This window comes from Loxodonta africana, chromosome 21 (assembly GCF_030014295.1).
Source record: "Loxodonta africana isolate mLoxAfr1 chromosome 21, mLoxAfr1.hap2, whole genome shotgun sequence".
NCBI lineage: Eukaryota > Metazoa > Chordata > Mammalia > Proboscidea > Elephantidae > Loxodonta > Loxodonta africana.
Genome location: NC_087362.1, coordinates 12,941,060 through 12,957,971, shown reverse-complemented (window position 1 = coordinate 12,957,971; position 16,912 = coordinate 12,941,060). Strand labels below are relative to the sequence as shown.

Here is a 16,912-nt window from a genome sequence, read left to right as displayed (position 1 = left end):
TTCATTGCTCTTTGTGCTCTAAAATCATACAAAGGTCCTTTTTTTTTTTTAATAAGAGGTGTTAAGAAGCAAAGCATTTCTGATGTCACCATATTTTTCCTGAACTGCAAATCCCTATTTCCAAACCCTTTGCCTGCAGCTCATGACTGGGCCGTTTGTCCCTCAGATTCAACGTGTCCAAAGCGGAGCTCCGTGCCCCGGCCTCCTCAGCATGTTCTTCCTTCCGCAGCCTGCCGGGCGTCCACCTCCCTCTTCATTTCCTCTCTCCTCTTCATTCCACTTACCAGCTGAGAACTTCTGAAGCTTATATCCACGGCATTTACTAAGTCTTTTGGCTTTTGGATAGACCTGGGTCCAGTGCTTTTTTTTTTTTTTTTTTTTCAAAAACTAACATTCCTATAAAATAAGGTACAATCGAAATGATTGTGCTATCCATACTGAAATTTTTTTAAAAAGGAGATTAGTCTGGGATTTACTCATTTTTAAATGTAAGATTAATATCCTTTACCTCTTCTTTGCTTGAAGCAAGATTCAGCCAGACCACCAGCACTGAAATAATAGTAGACTATATTTTTAGTTTTGTTTTTTGTATGTCAACAGAGCTGTTCTAGTCTGAGGGCTTTTAAGATAACAAGTAACTTGACAGCACCTAACAACAAAAAGCTATTATTTAAATGAATATTCTTATTCCCACTGTTCCCCCTCTCCACATGTACTTACCCACACCCACACTTATGTATCTATCTGTATCTGGAGACCTGGCGGCCTAGTGGTTAAGAGCTTGGCTGTTAGCGAAAAAGGTCTGCAGTTCAAATCTACCAGTTGCTCCTTGGAAACCGTATGGGGCAGTTCTACTCTGTTCTATTAGGGTTGCTATGAGTCGAAAATGACTTGACGGCCCCTAACAACAACAACATCCATATCTATCTGTAAACAGGTATACATATACATATGCATACATTACTGACAGAATATCCAGGTGTCTCTAGCCTGTGACCCTTGAAGAAATCACGTCTGCTTCCTCACAGGATAATTGTGAAGATTAAGTGAATGAAGATAAAGCTCTTGGCAGAGTAAAGGCAATAGACGAGTAAGAGAAATGGTAATTTTGATTTTATTATCTTTACTGTCCATCGGGAAACCCTGGGGGTGCAGTGGCTAAGTGCTATGGCTGCTAACCAAAAAGATCAGCAGTTCAAATCTACCAGGAGCTACTTGGAAACTCTATGGGGCAGTTCTACTCTGCCCTATAGGGTCGCTATGAATAGGAATCAACTGGATGGCAGTGGGCTTGGTTTTTTGGTTTTATTGTCCATCAAATATCACCCAAATCTTCCATTGATTTCTGAAACTCAGTTCCCTATGGTGTTGACCAAACTGCAATACGAGTTCTTCTACAAGCATCCTGAGTCACCAAATACACTTTTAAGCTGCAGAAAGATTGTTTCCTCCTGGAGCCAGTGCTCTGCTGTGCAGCAGGGTGCAAATATCCTCAGTCTCGCAGAATGGTTTTCATCACAGATACCAACTGGAAAATAATTTAGAGATGTTTTTGATTGGAAACAAATTTTGACCCTTGGTGCATTACATGCAAAATGTTTCCACTGCAAAGTGTTTAAACTTTTACTACAGCGTTTATCACGTTGTATTACAGTCACCAATAGGGTGACCACACATTCTGGTTTACGCCTGTTGTCCTGAAGTACCATCTGGTTTAGCATTTTAGCACTCTCTGAAGTGTCCTGGTTTAAACAATAAACTCTATAGTCACCCAAGTTATGAGGCAGGTGCTTGGCTGGAGAGACTGAGGAGCACTGGGTGGTCCTCAGCTGACTGTGGGCCTGTTTGAGCAGTCGTGAGGTAGTCGTGAGGTGGTCAACCCAGTGGCCTCTGGCTGATCTGCATGCAGATATGGGGCCCTGGTGGCACAGTGGTTAAGAGCCACAGCTGCTCACCAAAAGCCGCTCCTTGGAAACCTTATGGAGCAGGTCTACTCTGTCCTTTAAAAAAAAAAAAAAAAAAAAAGTTGGCATTGACTTGACAGCAACAGGTTTGGGTTGGTTTGTGGTTTAAGGGCTGTGAGGGGAAACTTAGGTGCTGAGGGCCGAGGGCGGAATCAGTAGAGGAAAGTAAGGAGGACCTCGGAGACTATGGCTCAGCCCTGTGAGGAGAGATTTCCTCTTCTCAACTCTGTGAAGAGTACAAAATATTCTAAGACAGTGAGGACTGAGGAGAATTAGCACCATTTTTGCTCTTTTAGGGCTTGTGGTTATAAGCATATTAAGAGATGGTGCCCTGGGGAAGGAAGCGAGGGCAATGAGACACAACTTAAAAGAGGCTTTGCAAACCTAAACCTCAGAGAAGTGAGGAAGCAGCTAAACCTGAGTTTCTGAGAACTCCAAGAAATATTCAGCTGGGGAATTCGCCTGGATCTTAATCAGCAATGCAAAATGTAATTTGGTTTAGCAAAATTCTAGTTTTGAGTATTCCATTTACAGGGCCAATTACAAGCCATCCATTAAATTGGAATTTTTGGTAAGCAGAACACCTCCTGTCCGGGCAACAACAGGAACTGGCAAGAAGAAAGTTTTCTGAACAGACAGTACCTTGATTTTTAGCTGAAAATTTTTATTGTGAAAGATTCTTTCAATTTAAATGGGATGGTATCTTCTTACAGCCAAGGTGTGTTACTTTGACATTTTTGAATATTTGGTTTGAGAACACTTGCCAATGTCAGTTTATTCATTCCACAAATATTTATTTGACCCTACTATTTTCCATGCAAGGGGCCCTGGAGGCGCAGTGTTAATTGCTGGGCAGCCATCCGAAAGGTCAGTGGTTTGAACCCACCAGCAGCTTAGTGGGAGAAAGATGTGGCAGCCTTCTTCTATAAAGATTTACAGCCTTGGAAACCCTATGGGGAAGTTCTACTCTGACCTATATGGGGTTGCTATGAGTCGGAATCTAGTGGCAGACAATGGGTAACAGGGGTATTTGTCATGCGTTGTGCTGAGTGTTCACTGCAATGTCAATACACACATCTGCTCCCATGGTTTCTTCTATCATTTCTACGCTGAGGACTTTCCCACAATATTATCTCTAACCCTTGTCTCCCATCTCAGTATTGTATTACATTTCTAAAGTGACTGCAGAATGCCTTCCCATATTTATCCTATCTGTACATTAAATTTAACCGGATTGAAAGGAAATCCGTTATCTTCTGCCCATAACTTCCCTTTCACCACCGCGTTCCTCCCAACCTAACCAAACTTGTCCTTCGTCTGGATGCCCTTTATCTATAGTGGCAACACCTTTTTCAGACTCTTCTGAGTAATTTTTAACTACCCCTCACTGCCCCACAGGCAGTGGTGTATCAAGATGATTTACTTCCAAAATGTCTGTCAAACATCTCTTCTGTAACTTCCATTACGAATGACAATGCAGAGTTCAGATTTCTGTCATGTTTTACTTACAGAATCACAGTAGCCTCCTCACTAATTCCCTTAAAGTACTTTCAGGTGCATCTCTATATTTTAGTTTGGCATTAGAAAGATATTACCAAAACACAGATCAGAAACTACAGTTTTCTCCTCAAAGATCTCCAATTGCCTATAAAATGAAGTACGAACTCCCTCTTTTAGTGTGCTCTGTCTCCAACCTACATTTCTCAGTCTTTCATTCCACTACATCCTTGCTCCCACTTTACCCTCCAACTCTACCCAGACCCACCCAGTGCCGTCGAGTCGATTCCGACTCTAGTAGGTTTTTTCCTATCCCATGGCCCCATGCACTTTATTTCCATGGCTTTAATCATGCATTTTCCTTACCCAGTAATGCATCTATTGACAAAAAATTCATCTTTCCACACTCAGTTAGTCTTAACAGCTTGCTCTTTCCTACAAGGAAAACCTGGTGGGGTAGTGGTTTAGAGTTCAGCTGCTAACAAAATGTTTGGCAGTTTGAATCCACCAACTGCTCTTTGGGAACCGTATGGGGCAGTTCTACTCTGTCCTATAGGGTCACTATGAGTCGAAACTGACTTCATGGCAATGGGTTTTTGTTTTTTCCTACTAGGCTTTTTTTTTTTTTTTTAAGTTCTTTCAACACATTTTCTTCTGTTATTCATTAAGGTTAGTAATTGTTATGGATTGACTTGTGTCTCCCAAAAAGATACACTGAAGTTCTAGCCCCTGTGTTTGTGACTGTGACCTTGTTTGGGGGCATAGGGTTGTCCTTTGGAGATCTTAGGCTCCTTCTTGTAGTGTCTTATAAAAGGGGAGGACACGGAAACAAAGTCACGCACAGGGGAAAGACATCATGTCTACGAGCCAGGGGAGCTAAGAAATGCCTGGGACCACAAGGAAGGACCTTCCACTACAGAAGATAGAGAGTACAGCCCTGCCGAGGTCCTAAATTTGGGATTCCAGCCTCCAGAAATGTGAGAAGATAAATTTCTGTTCTTTAAAGTCACCCATGTTGTGGTTTCTGTTACTGTGGTCCTAGGAAACTAAGACAGTAATATACAAAAATACTTGGTAATCGTTGTCTCTTTTGGTTCCCACTAATGGTCTTGTGATCCTCCAAAAGCCACGTACCTTCTCTAGGCCTCTGTAAAATTGTGGTGATATATAAAAAGCATACTTTGTCTCACACACTTTGAACATGTTATCGGGAAGGACCAGTCTCTGGAGAAGGATGTCATGCTTGGTAGAGTAGAGGGTCAGTGAAAAAGAAGGCCCTCAACCAGATGGATTGATACAGTGCCTGCAACAATGGGCTCCAGCATAACGATTGTGAGGATGGTACAGGTCTGGGCAGTGTTTTGTGCCGTTGAATGTTGGGTTGCGATGAGTTGGAACCGCCTTGACGCAATCTAACATCAACAACAATATAAAGCATTATAGAGTTGTATGTGACTACGGCTGAATTTCGCCCACCAAACCCTTGAGGACAGGAGGCAGTTTTCATCATTTTTGTCTCTTTCACTGTACCTAGTAAATTTCTTCCTTGTACAAACAGGGCCCTCTTTAAGTGCTTGCTGATGTGAATACTTCAGGAATTAAAACTTCACTGTGATGCAAAATCATGCCCTAATTTCAGGTCATGTTTTAGGTACTTGGGGGCTATACTAAAGCCTGTTGCCACTGAGCGACCCTATAGGACAGAGTAGAGCTGCCCCACAGGGTTTCCAAGGAGCAGCTGGTAGATTCAAATTGCTGACCTTTTGGTGTGCAGCTGAGCTCTTAAGCATTGTGCCACTAGGGCTCCTTGGGGGCTATAGTGAACTCGAATATGTATAGGAAAATATGCATGGCAGAACTTGAATGTGTGAGGAATGAGATTTCCCTTAAAGTTCAATGGTGAGGAAGCACAAAATGGATCAGAATGGCTTTAGGAGAGCAGATCTCCACTGTGATGTGATTGGCTATATTAAGGCTTTAATAAGTTGATATAATTACAATAGAAAGTATTACAGACATTCTGAGTCAACGAAAAAGGAAAACAGTAAGGAGGGGTAAAAGTTTTTCCATTTAACAGTACAGGATAGCAAATGTTGGCAATATCTAGGGGAGAGTGATCTTAGCTATCAGAACTTAAATGTGCAAAGGCGCCTCTAGCGTGAGATGGATGCATTTGGCTATTTCAGTCTGATACAAAACATCAAGCATTTGATTCAGGCAACTTCCCTTGCTCTGATTCCATAATCATCAAACAACTTTCTGTAGGCTGGTGAAGAGGAAAATGTAATGATCACATCCATAGTTATCACTGAAACATTTCCTTTGGCTCTGGATTTAAAAATCAATCTCATGGAAAGTGCATTTCCTTGAGGTGTGTTGACAAAACCAGATTTCTGAGTCTTCATGGCTGTGAACCAGACCCAAGACCAACAGAAATCTGTCATGGTAATAAACGCCACCCTGTGAGTGCTGTTACAAGGCTTTTTCACCTGATCCAATATGACCTTGGCCTCATTTCTCCGCGTTATTATTGAAATGACCATAATCTTTTTTGGATGGCGTTTTGGAAAATACTACGAATTATTTTCTTTGTTCCAACATTAATTAAGGAAATTAATTATACGGTAGGAACGGGAAACTCTAAAATGAGATAAAATGAATAACCAAATTCCTTCCTAAACATGATGGCCCCGAATGCATTTTGCAATATAAAAATATTTTAAAATTTTATATATATATATATTTTTTTTTTTAGGAAAAATGGTGTAATGAAGCAGCTAAATTGCAGTAATACTAAAATTTGCACACATTGAAAATAGAGACAACGACATGGAAATTATTTAACATGAAAGCACTCGTTGTACATTTTTTTGTTTTGATAAACATAGGCAAATCTATTGTTCGATTTTTATAAATGTCATCTTTGGATGTTTATTATACCTTCAAGAACATTTCTGTGATGCTTTTGTTGGAAGAAATTCCTTTTTTCCTGAACTCTTCTGGACAGGTTTTTTAATAAGATGATAAGCATTGGTACTGCTGTCTGAGGTGGTTAATTAAACACAGAAGCAAAATATGTACTGTATTCACCACCTAGTAGCTAGTGATATTCAGTAATTTGGTTTTAGCTAAACATGCCATTGATTATTTTAAAATATAAGTACACGATTAAGTTTTAAAAAGGTATATTAAGTTGGACTGCAAACTTGTAGTTTAATTTAAAAACTCAATTGCAAATTAGGTCATGCTAAAGATTTAAGAAGTGTTTTTTCAAAATCAAAAAATGGTTTTACTTTTTAAAAGAGCTTCATCTTAATTTTTTAAGTTAAAAACAGAAAAACAAAAAGTAACCTGAGATCCCAGAATTCTTTTTTTGATTATTGTAATTTTTGAAATACATTAGGGAGAGGAGACATTAGTAAAACAATTTCTTCCAATAGCTTCCTTTGGAAAATGTCAACAATTTAAATATTTAAAAAATGATTAACTACTTGCAAAGAGACTGAAAACAATATCTTAGGTAAGTGTGTCCGCAAAACATACATATTTCTGATTCAGACTTTTAAGCTGTCAATACTCGAGAGACAATGCCATTGACGTGTACCTGGCCCTAGTCCTGCCGGTTAATTTTGTCCCTGGAGAGTGGTCTTAGGCGACAGAGTGGCGTCCGGGCTTCCCAGGTTGTTGTACTGACAAACTGCAGTGGTGGTAAAGTCAAGGATCCTGACAAAATCTCATTAATCATTTTAAATTAAACCCAACCTTCCTGTCCAACCATGCCAAGAAGAAAGCCATTTTTTTAAAAAACAAATGGAAATTTTCCCAGTAAGGATTTGGTATCTCTCTCTCATTGGTCTTTAATTCAATTAAAAAAAAAAAAAAATTAGACAGAGATAAAATAAAACAACCCACTTCTGTAAGCTTGAAAACAAAACATTTGTCCAGTTTTGAGTTAACTGACTGACCAAGTATCTTTTAAAAAAACAAAACAATTTCGAAATAACATACATGGAAACATTCTGGGAGGAAATTTTACTAGTTAAAGTAGGGACACAATTCTTCTGAATAGGTTCTTGAATTCATTTTGTTATATCTAAAATATACAGCCCTTAATAATATTTTAAAGAAGAAAAAAAATTCATTATCCATAATATTTAGTATATTTTGTTCCAGCCTTTTCCTTCCATGCATAGGCTTTTCCTTTGTTTTATATAGTGATGATTGTAATCTGCTCACACACACACGCACACGCACGTATGTGTATGTATATATATGTACAAAATACATATATATATATATATATATATACCTAAATATGCACACTTGGATATCCTTTTTAATATTTATTACTAGTATGAGTGTTTTCCCGTTTTATTCACAAACATCATGGCTTCATAGTAGCATATCTTGAGGACGTAGCCTTGTCTACTTGAGCAATGCCTAGCTTAGTGTCTGGTGCGTGGTGTGCAGTCAAATATTTATTGATTATTTCTTAGAACAGTTGTAAGATTGGGGCATTTCAGTTGTTTCCACGTTTTCTTTTTAACTAAAAACAATGACCTGATTAAGGATGTAATATGATCTATTCCTTATTTTGGGTAATTTTTTTAGGATGGGTTCTCAGAAGTGGACACATTCACTTAAGAACGCTTAAAAAGAGACTGTAGGCAGTTGTGTTGTTAATAGTGGCATTTAAGAAAAAGTTCACTGGAAACATAGGGTAGGTAACAAACTTTGATTAGAATAAATATGTTGCTACTTTCAATATTAAAACTTCTGAATAGGGGTGCTTTCATTGAGCACCATAAAAATAACATTGTAAAAAATTTAAAAGGCTAATTCAGAGAATAACAAAATCAATGACAAACTCTTGAAGAAAAACAAACTTAGACAATCTTAAAGTAGCAGTGATTCATCCAGCTATGTAAAATTGGAAATGCTGGAGAGATGAATTTATATCTAGAATACTGCATAAGTTGAATCTGTCTTAATGTATACTTTGGTCGGGACACATTTTCTTAAAGATGGAAATAGTAAAGGCGTCTTTCTATATGCTTGTACAGAAAATGAACCAGAACTTAAATAACTCCATTAGATTTATTGAGAAAAGTTGTGGGCCAAGATCTCAGAGGAACTGAGAAGGGTTAAAAAAAAAAGGGATATTTCCACCTGCAAGAACTGAGAAAGTGGCCCTGAAGGAAAAAGAACCTGAGAGGACTTTGAAGGATGAATACACACATTTCAACAGGTAAATACAGGGGAGGGGTTAAGAACATTCCAGAAGAAAAAAAAAGAGCAAACGAATGGAAAGGTGAAAATACAGGGTGCGTCTAGTAAATATCGAGATTAACCTGTTGCCATCGATCAACCTGTTGCCATCCAGTCAAATCCGGCTCATTTAGAAAGTGTTAATTTTCACAGCATGTACTCAAGAAAAACTCTGTAGTGATAAATTTAGAGGGCTCTAAAAGTTTTAAGCAATTTTCTCCTTTCCTTCCTTCATTTTTAAATACAATCTATACCTTAGAAAACTAACTGGTGACTGTGTATAGGAAGGACTTACTAGCAGTACCCAGCTGGTACGTTTTTTTCTGGGCTTGAAACAGCACAGCCCTTAGTGGGGAAAGAAGGTGCAAGCAGGTCTGAGTTGCAAGGAACCATAAGTACTCTCGTGAGTTGCAGTAGAGCTCAGATTTCACATTGGGCATGAAAGTATTTAGCTAGAGACAATGTCAAAACCATTAGCATTACTGTAATTTTATAGCCTCCAAGGAACTCAGTCCTAAGTAGAAAAGTTAGACTCAGAAAGGCTTGAATATAGATAAGAAAAAGTGTTTACATAAAAAAAAAAAATGGGCTGCAGTAAATACAAGCTCAGCATTCTCTTGAAACTCTCCTTTAGCTCTTGGGATTCCTTTCTTCTCTGATCTTAGAATTTTGATGAATCCTCTTTTTAAGTCTTATCTTTCTCTACCAAAACCTAAAATGTTATGCTTCCCAGCTATTTCTTTTATTTTACTTACTCCCTAGGGGAGTTTACTTTTCCCATGCTTCAAAAAAAAAAAAAAATCTTTTTTTTTTCACTCTGCATAATAAACTTCAGCTACTAATATGATCCCTGTTACCTGATTAGGGTCCGTGCCCTGGAGCAGTCGAGCCAATGAAACATACTCCAAGTCAGAAAGAGTGAGCAAGTTTATTAAGGGGATGGATACATTACCAGGGACTCAGCAGCAACACAGGCTGTCTCTGTGGAGTCCCAAAGAGCAGTTCTACATTAGAGCTTATATAGACTCTTACAAGGGTTACAAGTGTCTTTGTAGTCCCCTGCCAGACATTTCTTTGTTATGCTAAAGATATACATATCTGATACCTGGGCTCCAACTTTCCTGTGGGAGGTCGTATGCCACAGGTAGTCCCGCCAGAACAAAAGGTTATTCACATCAGTTTAAAACAAAGAACAAAGTCATTAACATTTTGTCAAAACAAAGTCATTAACAGAGGTATGTGAGGAGGCAGGCAGAGCAAGAACAATTTATAGGTTTATCATGGCCTTAGTTAAGCTCTCAGTTGCCCATTTTGAAAAAGGAGAAAACATGCTGGGTGGTATTGGGGTCACATCCCCAAACTTACATATCCAGGCTTCACCTTTTTTTTTTTTTTTGAACTCTATACTTACTCTCCAGCTGCTCTCAATGAATGTTCTATTGCCACTTTAAAATTGAAAATATGCAAAATTGGGATTATTATCATTCCCATTTCATTCCACTGGTTGCTTCTCCTACTAGGTATCTTTGATAACAAGATCACCATCCTCTCAGGTCCTTGTATTATTCATTAAACCCTGCCAATTTCCAGTGTTTTTTTTTAAAAATTCATTCCTCTTCTAAAACTTCAGCCTCTTCCCTAGTGTAGGCTTTCCAATAGACCTAGCAGGCTGGGAGCAGTCCTTGGCCTTAATAAGATCACATTCTGATGAAAGTGATGGGCATGTAGAAAATTATAGTAGAGTTATTATAATAAAGATACAAAAAAGTGCTGTGGTTCACAGAAGCAACAGCAATTAACACTCATGGTATGTATGATAGAAATTACATTTGAGGCAGATCTTAGATGATGAGTAGGAGAACTTTAGATACAGAAGTGAGAGAAGGATATTCCAGAAAGAAAGAACAGCTGTGCAAAGACAAAGACAGACCGGATCGCACTGAGAAATGTTGTTACGGATGAGGCTTTAAAGATAAGACGAGGCCAGGCTGTGAAGATTCTTGTACACCATGCTAAGGAGGCTATATCTCATTTTGTAGGCAGAAAAGAGACATCAAAAGACTTTAAAGAGATAAGTGTCAACAGAAGATGTGTGTTTTAAAAGAGAAATCTGATGTACCTGAAAGAAGATCCAGTAGTTCCCAACCTCAGGTGTGTCTTAGGCTGGGTTTTTAGAGAAGCAAAACCAGTGAAGCATATATATATATATATATATATATGCATGTGTGTGTGTGTGTGGAGAGAGATTTTTATCAAGGAAATGGCTCATGCGGTTGTAGAGGTGGGAAAATCTCAAGTCTGTAGGTCAGGCTGGAGGTTTCTCCTGACTCACATAGCTGCAGAGGATGACAAATTGCAAGATTGGAAGGTAAGACAACAGGCCACTGGCTCACAGGCTGCTAAGGGTGATGAATCTGAAGACTGGCAGGTAAGCTGCTAGCTCAGTTCCCAAAAACCAGAGGTCAGATGGTGAGCCAGATACAGCCAGTGAGCTTTGCCAGAAAGCCCACATATATTGGATGCAGGCCACACCCTCAAGGAAACGCCCTTTGAATTGATTGGCTACTTATAGCAGATCACATCATTGCATAGCTGCCAAACTACATTGTAACTGCCAAACCACTGAGAATCAGGGCCCAGCCAAGTTAATATACAACCTTGACCATCATAAGGTGATAACTGCCTCCCCAGCAGGCACTTGGAAATATGTGGGAACATCATTTGTACATCATGATGACTTGGGAGTGGTACTGGCATCTAGTAGGCAGAATCCAGGCATGCTTATGTCCTACCTTGCATGGGCAGTCTCCTGTAATGAAGAACATACTTCCCAAAATGTCAGTAGCATCCTCACTGAGAAACACTGAATTGCCAATTTACTATATAAATATTTACTATTAAGTCTTTTCGGAGACAGAATATTAAAAAATTTCTACTTAGCTAGTTTTACAAATAACCAGGACTAAATCTCTATTCATTAGGCATAAGAAATAGTAAAAAGAATACTGCTCAATCAGGGGGTGGTGTTTCTACTTCAAGTCATGACCAGGTAGATCTTTCAGACCGACCCTCCAACAGATAAAACCATAAGCTCTGGATGAAATATAAAAATCAACTACCTGAAAATAAGGGAAAGCAATCAAAGGAAGGCTGATTCTGTAAGGGAGAGAACACTTGGAAGAAAGGAGAGCATCAGTTGAGTTTCCCACTTTTATAGCTTTTAGCCAGAGGGTAGTGCCAAGTCTGCACCACGTAGAGACCTATAGTTTTGTTGGCTTAAAGAACCATAGAACAGAGTTTGGGGCAATGACAGCTGCTAGAAAATGCAAGGGGGAAACCCTGGCAAGGAGAGAACCAGAGAAGAGTACATGCACAAGACAGACTCCAAGTAGAGGAGCCAGGTTATAGAACTGAACTGAAATTTCAGTGGCCACCAGATACAGGGGAGCCAGAGCTTGCAGCCAAAGTTCAGCCAAACTAACTACCTGTTTTTTTCTTTCTTTTTTTAAGTGTTTGGAGGAACATATCAGAATTTAGGGCTTCTACATTTCATTCACTAGGTTCAAGACACAATATAAGTTACTCAGCATACAAAGGAACAGGAAAATGTGACCAAATCTCAAAAGACAATCAAAGAAGACTGACACTGAGATGGTCCAGATATTGGAATTAGAAGATAAGGATTTTTAAGCAGTTATTTTAACTATGACCAAGGATATAAAGGAAAATGTGCTTCTAATGGATGTAAAGGTAGAAATCTTAGCATAAAAAGAAATATAAAAATCAACTAAGTGGAACTTCCAGAACTAAAAAACAGAATAATTGAAATAAAAAATTAATTGAATGGGCTTAAAAGAGAGTTATAAAATTGTCAGTGAACTTGAATATGGATCAAGAGAAATAATTCAATCCAAAGATAAAAAAAGATTCAAAAAAAGAAATCAACAGGGCCTCACAGACCTGTAGAACAGTATCAAGAGGTCTAGTATATGTGTAATTGGAGTCCCAGAAGGAGAAAAAGGAGAAAATGGGGCTGAAAAAAATATCTGAAGAAACAAAGCAGCCAGAGAAAAATTACATTATTATATACATGGGAGAACAATTTGAATAACTACTGACTTTTCATTGGAAACAATGGAGTGAGAAGACCCTGGAACATCTTTAAAGTGCCAAAAGGAAAAAAGAAACAAAAACAGTCAATGAAAATCCTCAAAATATTCAAGAAGGAAAACTAAATATTTTCAGATAAAAGAGAACTAATTACTTAATTTCCAGCAGACTGGAACTGTAATAATTTTTTTTTTTTTTAAGTTCTTCAGGTTGAAAGGATTGATACTAGAAAGAAACCTGAATTTTTAGGAAGGCATAAGGGCATTATAAATGATAATGTGAATAAAAATAAAATAGTACTTCTTCCTTAATCTACTTAAAAATGCATATGACTGTTTAAAGCAAATTATAACATTATATTTTGGAGTTTAGAAAATATATGTAATAAGAATTGTAAGATAAAGGATGAGGGGAGAAGGTAAATAGGACTATACAGTTACAAGATCTCTGTATTTTATGTGAAGTGGTGCAACAGTAACTGCAAAAAGGCTGCATAAAGTTATATAATAGTGGCTTGGTTTACATAACTATGCATTTGTGAGGATTTGTTATACTACTTAAGCATACTAAAGATTTATATTTACTGTATGCAAATTTTACCCCCCCAACCCCCCCCCCAAATCTCTAGTTAATGCTATGCAAATTGAAGTCTTTAGGAAAGCCATGTACTGATGTTGACCTATATCAACGTAACGTGGGGTTGATGGATGGGTAGATACATGATGAAGCAAATACAGTAAAATTTTAATTATAGAATCTAGGTGGTGAGTATATAGGTACTATTTGTAAAATCTCAATTTTTCTATGTGTTTGAAATTTTTCATAAGAAAATGTGGGAAAAAAGAATATTACCAATATATTTGTAATGAGATCAGGGTGGGGGGAAGAAAGGAAAATAAATTAGGGAATAAGGGATACAAAAAACAAGAGAGATAGTCAAACTAAAACAGAAAGGCAGAGAGACAAGGATGGAAAAAAACGCAGAAAAGATAGGAGAGAGTAAGCAAAGGGAGAGGGCAAGTTCCCATTCACAGGACAACAGGAGCCACAATAAATAATACCACTACTCTTTGTCTTTGAAATTTAATCAGTTTTTAAGTTAAAAATTAGATTTTGTCATAGAATTCAAATTTATGCACATATGAAAATTATTTAAATATATGCTTTAGAATATTAGAAACTCTATTGTCAGCCTAAAAGTCCCTTTTAGACTTTGTCAGTCTAAAAGAAGGATGTCATGCTTGGTAACGTAGAGGGTCAGTGAAAAAGAGGAAGACCCTCAACAAAATGGACTGACACAGTGGCTGCAACAATGGGCTCAAGCACAGCGATCATTGTGAGGATGGGTGTTTTGTTCTGTTGAACAAGGCGTCACTATGAGTCAGAACTGACTCGATGGCACTTAACAAAAACAAAAAGCCTGTTTAACATTAAAAAATTGTTTGGTTACCTTACGTTTTATCCCTGAAAAATCTGTACTGCATCATTCCATCGTAATATTACCAACCACTACTGACTTAGGGCCAAATCTTAAAGGAAGCCTGAGAAAGAGAGGGTTAACTGTGCTGGCAGCTGAACAAAAGATGTGTTAAAAGATTACTATCTAGAAGTTGACATGAGGAAAGACTGAAACAACCCATGAATTACAATCTCCTTCTTGGTGTTTTTCTAGTCCCCTGCTCCTTTGCAGTCACAGCATGTACAGAGGAGCAGAGCGTAACTGCTGTTTGACCTTCCTTAGCCCTCCAAAGACGGCGATGTAGTGCTGAAGATCAAGTGCTCTTGTGCTATATCCCATAATAAGTGATGCCAAGGGCTGCCGAGAGGACTCCATCTTGAATATCAGCAGGTTCCATCTTAGGTTCCAGATGCCCGTGCAATCTAATTAACATACACTGCCATTCTGAGAAGTACCCTCCCCTTGAACGAAGCCCACCAAATATTCATTACTCTACTGTCTCCACTGAGCCCATATAAGCCCTAGCCTTGCTTCCCTTTTGGAGAGGCTTAGATCCCCGCTGACTCCTTTTGCTTGACTCAAGCAAAATAAAGCTTGCTGAAGTTTGTCTTTCGCGCGTATTCTTACTCGGGAAAAGACAAGAACCCTTTGTGTCAGACTGGCAATTGGTAACAAGCCTCTGGTACAGAGTTTCTATATTCCTCAGTCCCCTCCCCCCCATAAATAGCAGCTATGCCCATAACATAGTGTTTAATTCTAAAGCTGATGTTTTTTACTTAGAGGTATTTCCAGGGAATTTCTGAATTATGATATAAACTCATTGCTACCTATTGTTCTAACGCTTTGTATTTTAATTATTAAATAATTGCTAGTTAAGATATGGAAACCCTGGTGGTGTAGTAGTTACGTGCTACGGCTGCTAACCAAGAGGTCTGCAGTTCGAATCCACCAGGTGCTCCTTGGAGACTCTATGAGGCAGTTCTACTGCGTCCTCTAGGGTTGCTATGAGTCGGAATCGACTCGACGGCAGTGGGTTTTAGTGGGTTAGTTAAGATATACTTGATACATTTGCTCTTCATTAAGCAGTACCCTTCCTCTCATTACCAATCACATGACACCTGTGAAGGCAGAGCCCATGTCTAGGCATCCCTGGTACGTAGCACAGTGCTTAACACATGGTAGGTCCTTCACAGATACTTAATGAATGAATGCAGAATGCTTTCACAATAGCCCTTTCTCAACTGATTCTGTACAGAGATCATCAGGATTGGGAGAATGGTAAAGTCTGACTCATTACTTGGATACAAGTAAGAAAAGATTTACTAAAGCTCTGATAACGTTTTGTTCTTGTTATGCAAATTCTAGATTTTAACATATTTTGCTATCCTAAATGGTTTAAGGACTAATCAAGACCTGACTAAAGCAGAAGTTTTAAGAATAAAAAATCAAATGATATAAAAATAAGTGCTAATTTGCAAAGTCATATAGTAACAAATAAATACCCTTTTCAAAGTTCAAAGAAAAAGGAAGTTGGTATTGCAGTCTATCTGAAGTCAGATCCAACTTTTACACAGACAATAACCTCAGATCAGAATCAAATAAATACGGAAGTCAGTTTGAGAGAAAAGGAAAAACTTTAGTTAAAATCTTTACAATAAAATAATTATGATTATAAATCTCTTTAGTTAAATATGTACACATTACATGGTATTTTAAAAAAGAATGGAACTGGGCATAGTTTTTCAGGCAAATCTAATGCACAAATACACCGTCTTCTAAACTAGTGTCAGTTTTACATTCTTAAATAGTTATGTCAGACAATGGCTCTGCTTTGTGCAAAACATGATAAGCAAAATTAAGAAAAATTCTGCAAAATTCTTTAGTTTCCCAAGGAAATTACTAAAAAAGAAAGTAGTAAAAGAAAAACAAAAAGGTTGTACACTCAAGCTTGATTGTATACAGAGGCTAGAATGACCAGCACTCCCCTAACTCCCGTACCTGCCAGATAAGTCCTGCAGCAGTTTTAGTTTGAAGTTAAAGGTCGAAGTCCTAGCAATTGTGCTTTTATGCGGCCACGTGGCCAATTAGGTAGATGTTGTCATAAAGGTGCCCTACAAAATCTTCACTGATGTTTTGAGCAGCACGACGGGTGTTTCGGATAAATTCTCTTTTTGACATTTTATTCTTCACATGAGGGCTAGTGAGGTCAATGGAAAGGAGAATCAGAGAGTAGCACAGCACATAGACTGCATCTAGAAGGAAAAAGAAACACTTCAAATTATCAGCTGGTTTAAAAAATACAGTCCCCAATGGGGTTATATAAAGCAAAAATGTTCAAAATTCCAAGTGATCAAGACCAGAGCATAACCGAGCAGAGGGTAACCACCCCATCCAGTCTGCCTGGGAGTTTCCCGGCACTGGCACTGAAAGCCCTGTGTCCTGAGACAGCTCTGGGCGCACAGGGATGGATGGCCATCCTAACTAAACACACATTCAGTTATATCCAGAATTATGAAATTCAGCAAACATTTTCTTCAATTAAAAAAAAAAAATCTAAAAAAACTTGAGGAGTTTATAGTGAAAAGTCATTCTATATTTAAAAATTTCAGAATTG

General features: G+C 38.2%; 1 protein-coding gene across 2 annotated transcripts in view; it reads right to left on the bottom strand.

Annotated features, from left to right (window-relative positions):
- Window positions 1–2,049: 2,049 nt before the first annotated feature.
- FBXO8 (F-box protein 8) overlaps window positions 2,050–16,912 on the bottom strand; it is a 68,137-nt gene continuing 53,274 nt past the window's right edge. Inside the window, exon 6 of one of the 2 annotated variants that reach the window (XM_003415816.4) lies at window positions 2,050–16,550. In XM_003415816.4, the coding sequence (XP_003415864.2) occupies window positions 16,363–16,550 (188 nt within the window). In that variant the 3' untranslated portion in view covers window positions 2,050–16,362. The remainder of the gene's footprint in view (window positions 16,551–16,912) is intronic. The other variant, XM_010595624.3, reaches the window with a different exon arrangement.